The sequence below is a fragment of the Cryptomeria japonica genome, chromosome 2 (assembly GCF_030272615.1).
Source record: "Cryptomeria japonica chromosome 2, Sugi_1.0, whole genome shotgun sequence".
Taxonomy (NCBI): domain Eukaryota; kingdom Viridiplantae; phylum Streptophyta; class Pinopsida; order Cupressales; family Cupressaceae; genus Cryptomeria; species Cryptomeria japonica.
Window position 1 is genome coordinate 99,990,375 of NC_081406.1, and position 9,771 is coordinate 100,000,145.

The following is a 9,771-nucleotide window of genomic DNA, read 5'->3' on the forward strand; positions in this document are numbered from 1 at the left end:
TCATCATTTCAATTGCATCCTCAACTCAACCAAAAAGGAATAGAATCCAATCAATATTCAACCCTCTTCTTAATAGAATTGGGGTTGGATCCATTGAATTCAATCTCCATTTAATGTTTTGGGTGGAAATAAGTGGATCTTTTAATCTACATAGCTTAACTTGTGAAACTCTATTTTCTCACCAAAACACTTACCCATGCCTTTTCTTGGTTCATTAGTGATAAAAACTTGATTACAACCTTCTTCCTTAGAATGACCTCCTCCTCTTGCTCCGTCTTTTAGCCTCACAGTGTAAATAACAAAAAGGGCACGCTAGGGTTTGAATTGCTGCCTATTTTTCACTCGCTCAATCTTTTGCAACTGCTTAGAATATATTGTATTTTGTAGTCTTGGTTCTCTTTGCTCTTATTATTACGTTGAAGGCGTATTATACTCACATATGAATGTAAAAATATCTGTCAATAAAAATTATTAGTATTTAATTTTATGTGTTTGTGACACTTAAATGCATGAAAATCTATTTTTTTAATTATGTTTTAATTTAATTTAATTCCTTTTCTCCTCCCATGCACTCAATTAACTATTTTCTAAATATTTGAAACTAATTTTATCTTCACTTCCACCTCTCAACTTCCCCCTCACTTTGAGTTTAACTGATCAATCAATTTGTCTATATCCATCATCAATCCCGTTCAATGGATATTGTAGACACCTATATGATATCGAGTTCAAATATTATACAATACCAAAAAAGATAAAATAAAATCAATTAACTTTATAATTATTTCAATCTAATATTATTAATTACTACAACAATTTATCTCCATCAAGTTAGTCTTTCACCATTACCTCCATCATGCCATTGCTACAACTTACCTCCATCATGCCATTGCTACAACTTAGAAATTCATCTACATCTTGTCTTTTAAGTTGATTGCTGTTCCTTTCAATGGATTTACTGATAATAATAATACAAAAAAAAATTCCCCAAACTCATACTCTACCTAATTATTAAATAAATTCTTACATACACAGCAAAGGAAAATTACAACGTTTACATTTACCCTAATCAGATCAATTAATGGAGCAAACCGGTCGGTCCCGTAACAGTCAAAACTGATTGAGGAACCTCTAAAAATCCGCTGAGGCAAGCTAACGGCCTTTTATCAACTATTCGGGGCATATACCCTTGTTTTTATTCCATTCAACCAAGGCAAAACACATCATATCTCCTTTGGAGGGTTTCGTCTTTCAGCGTTGATTTTCGCCATGGCCTCAAGGAAGGCTTTAACGTCTCTGCTGCGCGCTGGCGCCCGCCGAGTCGCCCACAAATCGAATCCCCGCAACAGCATTTTCTCAGAGGGGACTGCGATCGGGCACAATGCCCGCTTAAACAGGCCCTTTTCGTTAGCCAGGGCTGTCAGCTTCAGCAGTGCCTCGGCGGCGGCGGCGCCGAAAGCGGCGCCACCGGGTGGGCCTCCCGCAGGCGGCAATGTCACAGATGCCAAAGTCCCCGATGGCAAAATCACCGATGAGTTTACCGGCGCGGGGTCAATCGGCAATGTCTGCCAGGTAAGGAAACTCAATTTGTGATTCGTTCTCTTCATCGGTTTTGAGATCGAAAGGAAATGCATTTCGATCTCATGAACCATTCGAAACGCATTTTGTCAAGATCATAATGATGAACAAATTTTTCAGTTTCGTGAGTTCCAGAAAACGAGATTTTTTGTTCTGTCATGAGATGGATAGAAATGTGATTCGTGTCCATGAGTTATTTGAAGCGAGTTATCACGAGATTGAATCTAAGTACTTCCTTTCTCACGAGCTGTAAGAAACAAACTAAGAAATTTAAACGTTTTGGAAAATTTTTCTCCGATCCTTGCAATTTGGTGTTTAACGAGGCTTTTGAATATCTTATCTGAGCAATCGTTTTCTTGCGTTTTGTTTTTGTTAGGTCATCGGGGCCGTTGTGGACGTCCGATTTGAGCAGGGCATGCCCCCCATTATGACTGCCCTTGAGGTGCTTAATAATAGAATACGACTGGTTCTGGAGGTATCTCAGCATCTGGGAGAGAATATAGTGCGTACGATTGCTATGGATGAGACCGAAGGGCTCGTGCGTGGTCAGAAAGTTTTGAACACTGGATCACCCATTACGGTAAGGGTTTTAGGGCATTGCTTCTTAAAAAAGTAAATTTAAAATAGGTTTTAAAGGCAAATATTTTGGTTACTTAATCTGGAAACATCATCATTATATAAGCATTTTGTATTTATTATGTTATTTTAGACCAACTAATCCTTTCGTTGGATTCTATCGAATTACTTCTTTTGGTTTTTAAAATGTAACAGATAAGGGTTTAGCAATTGGTCTATGGGGATGCATCCCCACTGGTAGGGTGATGTCGTGGATGTTCGGGGATTTGAGGGGAATGCCCCTTTCTCTGTCCTATCTCTCTTTTTTGGAAGTTTTGGGGATGCCCGCTGAACCCCCATAGTCAGTCAGTGTCTTATAGTGACAAGTCCTTTCATCTGTGTGACATCCTGGGTACTTGGGACTTGAGGGAATCTCCTCCATACGACCTACTTTCTTGAAAGTTTTGGTGGGAAGTCCTTTTTTAGGTACCTCCTAGCATCCCCTGGCTGTACCTTTGACGTCCCAAAATTCCTTGGCTATCCTGAGGAGTTTAAGGTGTCGCCCACATCAGATGCATAAAAAACAACCTAAAAATTAAAGAAAACATTTTTAAACATTTATATAAACCTCAAGAGAGAGCTAACCAAGGCTTCCAATCCAAAAAAATTATAAATACTTCTAAAACCCACGCTCATTGCTGTTTTGCATTCACAAAAATAAAAGAGGAGTGGTTTCCCAGATATCCATTGAATAATTGTCCAATTTCTGAGCTTGTTGCATAATGTACTGAAGTACTAGGCATGATATAGTGCTTTTTTTTGGCATTTCTCAATATAAACTGTGTATCGTACTATGTCTATGATTATTGGTCAATGCGATTGATTATGAAATCCATGAATTGTTAGTGCATTCACTTCTAAATTTTTTAACTTCTTTTGGTTTGTTTACATTTTTTTTGGTACTTTTGTTTCATTTTATTTAAGTATACAAATATTAATTAGAGGGGAATTTGGATATTGATTCGAAAGGATCTATATCTTTTAGTTGCTCACTGTCACAAATGTATTTTTGTTTTAGGCTCTTGTGGACTGTTCTGATTCATAAAGGGATCTATTTTTAAAAATGAGTCTCTCAGGGTCTAATATTTTCATGGCTTCTAATGGCAACTTTCGGATAAGAGTTTTGGCTTTCCTGTGTTTCTGGGAAGCTTTTTTTCAAAAAATATCTGCAGACTTTTATTCATTAGTATTACCAGTTTTGGGTTGTCCCTTTTAGGGGGTCAAATTTTCAAAGTGACTTTTACCCCTCATATTTCCTCTATTTTGATGATTTGTGGTTTCTCTCCTTGTGCATTTTCTCTACTTCTCCACTTTTGAGCTTGCCATTATGTTTATTTGTTGTTAATAGTGAAAATCAATTATTGCACATGTTAGAAGTATTTGCTGTTAATAATGTGTCTATGACAGTTTGTTTTCAGTCTCATCCATATTTACAAATTGTCAGTGTTCTATGGGCACACATACCCGCTGAAAATCCAGCCATTTCCAAGATGAGGACATCCCCAAGATGTGCGGATTCTTGGGAAGATTCTCTCTGCCACTATAAACACCTGTCAAGGGATTCTTGCTCAAAGAGGGGACATTTCTGGGGCACCTCATTATTTCTGGAACTGCAAGTAGACGTCAGGATGCCCTTGGGACCCTTTGCGGGTTCAATCATGTTTCTTGAGAATTGCCCAGGCTTCTCCCATGTCATTCAGCTGAAAAGTGCATTGTTTTAAAACAATCAAATTTTTTTGATGTTTGTGCCAGTAAATCATAACCCTAATGGTTTGTGGGTCCTGTCCACACCCTAAGTAGTCACTAAAAAATTGAGAAAGGCTGCACGAGTATCAGAATAGGAAAAGTGAGAGCAATAGCAAAGTTTTCCTTGGTTGAGTGCTAGCATTGGAAAGAGTGAGAACAAGTGCCAATTCTTCATGGAACACTGAAAAACTTTATAGCCATCTTCATTTAGACTTGTTAGATTATCTAGCTTCACTGTTAGTTTTCTGAAGATGAAGATTTGGTTAGAAATAGTAAGGACCTGGTGTTACAGAAAATATAGTGATAAAATTGTGAAAATGACATGTGCCATTAAAGTTTCTATGGTATTGAAGGCCTTAATCTTGAGCTTGATTTGATTCTTTAGCTGCCTCCAGACCCTCGCCCACTGGCTTCTCATCAGTGTTCCCCTTTAAGGCCTTAATTTGAGCTTAATTAGATTCTTTAACTGCCTTCAGACACTCGCCCACTGCCATCCCACCAGTGTACCCCTGCAGTCCCTTGGTTCCCCTTCCCTCCATCTTGAGACTCCATGGAACATAGCTAATTGCTACTCATGAATTATATATTTTTGCTGGTAACAATGTGTATAATGTTTGTTTTTCCTAGTTATGGTCTTCATTTTAAAATTTAAACTGTAACTGGCTTAGGGTTTGTTTTTTATTCTTTGTAAAATGTGTTTTAATCTCAGTCAGTAATTTCATATCAGTACTCTTTTTTCTGTGGAAGCTTAGTTTCAAAATTCTAAAAAGTAGAAACATACTATATTAAAAAAAGTTAAATATATTATCATAATGACATGGAATACAAATATACCTGTTCTTTAGTATTTCTTATAGGTAACATCCATCTGTTTTGTTTCAAAATTCTAAAATGTAAAAACATACTTCTATTTTAAAATTGTAAATATATCATGACATGGAATCTAAGTATCCCTCTGCTTTAGCATTTTCATACGGGCAACAAATCATGTATTTCTTCTCTTTTATGGGAATAGTTTGCTTAATTGGAAATTATCTCCTCTCAATGTCCCTTAATTGGTTTGAATTTAGATATTTCTGGTCTGTATTTTTGGCTGGGCCTACTATAATACTATCATGACCTTTCTGTATCATTCCTATCGACTATGGTCACAACATACTTGATTAACATAAACAGTTCTTTTTAATATTTGACTGTTTCAAGGGTTTTGTCCTCTTTGGTGTACTGTTCTGATCAAAGTCTTTGCTCAATACTCCAAAATATGACCTCAATGATTTGAGTTGGGCATCTACTCTTCTAGAAAATAAAATTCTGCTGCTGTGTGCAGTGTCCATATAAAAAATGATTTTTACATTTGAACAAGATTTTATGATAATCTGCCTGTAGTTCTATATACCAGTGGTGTAGGACTTGTAAAATTTGTATACACCATCCTTATTCCTTTCTTGTGTTCCATTCTGTCAATGACACTATTATTACTTTTTTTTTGCTCTCAGCTTGTTATTTCACTATTATCACCCTTTATTTCTTTCTTGAAACATCTTTGTGATTTCGGTGATTTTGTGATGGTGCTGTGCTCAGTTTGAATTTATGTTCAGCAAACTATATGTTATTGTGCTTTGTTCCCAAGATTCTAAAACCTGTTCCTTACAATAGCATTGTGATATGAAATACCAAGTCCGTTTGTTTGTATTTGTTTATAAGCATGGAAAGATATGCTATCTTAGTACTTATGCCATTCTGATGCTTCTTTGGTTAAATTCTGTGTTTGTTTGCTTCTTCTGGTTTTTCTGTCAGGGCTTTTTAACTTTCAAAAGTATTTTTAGCCTGCAACTATTTGTTCACTTATGCCTACTTGATGCTTCTTTGGTTAAATTCTGTGTGTTTGCTTCTTCTGGTTTTTCTGTCTGGGCTTTTAAACTTTCAAAAGTATTTTTTGCCTGCAACTATATGTTTGCTTAAGTCTACAAATATATTTTTCTCAATTAGTACACTGGAAAAATGTGGAAATAGTAGTTTCATCCTTTTAATTTATACACATAATGTGAAATGTTGTCATATCAATGGCTTTGAAAGTAAGGATGTCATAATTTGAATTTCAAGCATAGATTTTTGTTTTAATTTGTTTTTCTGTCTACACCTAACTTTTTTGTTTTAACCATTTCAGATTCCTGTGGGTAGGTGCACTCTTGGTCGTATCATGAATGTGATTGGAGAGCCTATTGATGAGAAGGGCGAATTGAGTAAGCCTCTTTAGTGCATAGCATAGATTTGTTGTTTACTTGGTATAAATGATGTTAGAAAGTGACAGCTTCTTTATATTTGCTGGTGGCAACAGCCACTGATCACTACCTGCCAATCCATCGCGAGGCTCCATCTTTTGTGGAGCAGTCAACAGAGCAAGAAATTCTTGTGACTGGAATTAAGGTTAGTAATGTATTAGTGACTTGAACTAGTTAAGTTAAAATTGATGTTAAGTATCTTATTGCCCCCCTATTGGCATTGCAATCCTTGTGTAAAATTTCTTGTAAAATATTTTTTTGTATCCCTGATTTCAATCCTTAAAGTAAAGTTTGATGTTAAATATTGTTTTGCACTTCTGTGGGCATTGCAATTGTTATGTAAAATATTGTTTTTCACCCCTATGGACATTGCGATGCTTGTAAATAATGGTTTGTAACTTTTGGAGCCATTTATTTATATTCTGGTCTGTTCTTTTATTTGATTTTTGGAATCATGTCTTCAGCTTTAGCTTTTAAATTAGTTGATTTTGATATTTTTATTTTCTTATGGAGCCTCAATGAAACATGCCTTTGTTATAGGTTGTGGATCTTCTTGCACCATATCAACGTGGAGGGAAAATTGGGCTTTTTGGTGGAGCTGGTGTCGGTAAAACTGTGCTTATTATGGAACTTATCAACAATGTTGCTAAGGCTCATGGTGTGTTATTTTGCTGGATTTCTTAGATTTTGATCAAAAAGTTTGATTTCATGCTACTGAGCTATTTGGCTTTCATTCCAAGGCTGGTCATTAATCCAAATAGTAATGTCATGAATAGGTGGTTTTTCTGTATTCGCTGGTGTTGGAGAGCGTACTCGAGAAGGCAATGATTTATACAGGGAAATGATTGAAAGTGGTGTCATCAAGCTTGGTGATAAGCAGGTTTGTTGTTCATACTGTATGCAGTTGTTGCTGTTGTTTATATGTATATTAACTTAAACCTATTCAAATTTTATGACCTTTCAGTCTGAAAGCAAGTGCGCTCTTGTATACGGACAAATGAATGAGCCACCTGGTGCCCGAGCACGTGTTGGACTGACTGGATTGACTGTTGCCGAGCATTTTAGAGACGCTGAGGGCCAAGATGTGCTGCTTTTTATAGACAACATCTTCCGTTTCACACAAGTAAGATTTTATCTTGGTAATTTTTCTTTCATTAACTACTCTCTGATGCAGAGTGGTAAACATTTTGTAATTTTTGTTTACTTAAACTGGTACCTTTCACATGGAATGAATTGTTTACCATGCTTGTATGGCAGGCAAATTCTGAAGTGTCTGCCTTGCTGGGTCGTATTCCTTCAGCTGTCGGATACCAGCCAACTTTGGCAACTGATCTTGGAGGTTTGCAAGAGCGTATCACTACAACTAAGAAAGGATCCATTACATCTGTGCAAGCAATCTATGTGCCAGCTGACGATTTAACAGATCCAGCTCCAGCAACTACATTTGCCCATCTTGATGCAACCACTGTGTTGTCTAGGCAGGTGTGTTTTAGTGACTGTTAAGCTGCTTAACTTATTTGTTGTATTTATTTACTGGCTTTGGAAGAGCATTTTGTAACTTAAAGCTATGTATGGTCAGATTTCGGAGCTTGGTATTTACCCTGCAGTGGATCCACTTGATTCTACATCTCGTATGCTTTCTCCCCTAATTCTAGGAGAAGATCACTATAACACTGCTCGAGGTGTGCAGAAGGTTCTTCAGAACTACAAGAACCTTCAGGATATTATTGCTATCTTAGGTATGGATGAACTAAGTGAAGATGACAAGATGACTGTAGCTAGAGCACGAAAGATGCAGCGTTTCCTGAGTCAGCCTTTCCATGTTGCTGAGGTGTTCACTGGTGCTCCAGGGAAATATGTTGACTTGAAAGAGAACGTTGCAAGTTTCCAGGTGTGTTAAGGAATTAAAGTGGATTGTTTTGCATTATTATTCATGTGTAAGGTGTTTTGATTTTTCTGTCATTTCATGTTTGTTGAAGCTATCTGAATACACACCATTGAAAGGACTGTTGCAATAAGCAAATTTTATAAATGTCTAACAGGTCTTCTTTGAGTATTGGTAATAGATTGCCATTTTTTGATGCAGGGTGTTCTTGATGGCAAATATGATGATCTTCCTGAACAGTCATTTTACATGGTTGGAGGTATTGACGAGGTGATAGCAAAGGCAGAGAAGATCACCAAGGAGTCAGCTACATCTTAAATTAGTGTCTCGGGATACATTTTCTTGTTTCGCATTGGAATTTCTTACGAGAGCTTTGAAATATCATTTCTGCCTTGAGGATCTGGTTCACCTGTCATTTTAATTGCAACTGTTTTTGATTTTGTACTGTGAACTGTCCTCTAAAGAGATCTGAGTGCATTTTCAGTTCTCTTGAAGGGCACTTTTTCATCAATTATCAAATAAGAATGCATATTTTGCAATAAGATTTGATCTGTTTGTGAAACTGGGAAATCAATTGGTTTACATTTAATTTTTGAACATTGTAGGAAGGCAGTTTTGGTATAATAAAATGGAAACTGCTCAAGGAAAAAGTGTTGTCAGCCTTTATTAAGTTAGTGATTTTGGTTAGTAAACCCTAAAGCAGTAAATTTATGGGCATGGCAGTGAAATTTCAAACTCATGATAGTTTCCTTGCTAAATATGTCTTATTTTTTATCTTTTTCCTTGCTCTTAATTGTGAAGCCTCAGTTTGCTCTGATAGTTTGTCCATTTTTTGAACCTGAATAGTATTTGTCGGCAAGCGATTAAAAAAAGAAAATACCTGCACATAAATTTTACTCGTTTTCCTATCTCTCTCCTACCTCCACTGTTTTCTCTTGTTGCAGTTTATAATTTTGTTGAGTTAAATGCATATTTATGGTTTAAGTTGACTTTTCAATGTAAAATGTAATGAGAGAACTTTAGAGAAATGTAGTTTTCTTGAAGTTTGTAGGATTTGAAATTTACTCTTTAAAGGTCAAAATCAAAATCCCCCTCTTGGACTTTTTCTAGTATGGTTTCCAAGTCCAATTGTATTTCAGTGACTATAAATTTGTCCCAACATGCCAGAACATCTTTCAGGACTAATTATCTAAAGAAGACGCTACACAAACTCATTTGTATGGGAACCTTTTGAGTCTATACTGGAAGCAAGCAAGTTCATATTACCTTTCTACTCTTTCTACTTGTTTTATTTAATCCACTGAATTTTCTAATGGTTGAGTGGACTTAATATTTGGTGGTGTATATATAAATAATTGTTATCTCATTTGGACTCTTAATTTTGAGACCTGCATGACGTATATACATCATCAATAATCAAACAGAGGGTACAGCCTGGATCAAGAAACTGGTAGCTTTTCTGCTGAGTGATACTTCACCTCAACCCATTCTAGGAGAGGTGCTTAGTCTCTAGCATCCATTGATATTTTCATAACTGCATCATTTTTAGCTGTAACACTGTCATTTACTTCTGTTTACAAAATTACTAGTTTCTCCTGAATGAAGATAAGACCATTCTTCATGAAGGACATTAAATATCTCATGTTTTACATAAATGATATGTTG

The 9,771-nt window shown here is 36.2% G+C and overlaps 1 protein-coding gene across 1 annotated transcript; it reads left to right on the plus strand.

Annotated features, from left to right (window-relative positions):
* The first annotated feature begins 1,093 nt into the window (after positions 1 to 1,093).
* LOC131035183 (ATP synthase subunit beta, mitochondrial) lies at positions 1,094 to 8,648 on the plus strand. Its single transcript, XM_057966831.2, has 10 exons — positions 1,094 to 1,572; positions 1,955 to 2,158; positions 6,107 to 6,182; positions 6,278 to 6,366; positions 6,762 to 6,879; positions 6,998 to 7,101; positions 7,186 to 7,344; positions 7,479 to 7,703; positions 7,801 to 8,112; positions 8,308 to 8,648. Exons 1-10 carry the CDS (start codon positions 1,270 to 1,272, stop codon positions 8,422 to 8,424), a joined length of 1,707 nt encoding a protein of 568 aa, XP_057822814.1. The 5' UTR covers positions 1,094 to 1,269; the 3' UTR covers positions 8,425 to 8,648.
* The last annotated feature ends 1,123 nt before the right edge of the window (positions 8,649 to 9,771 follow it).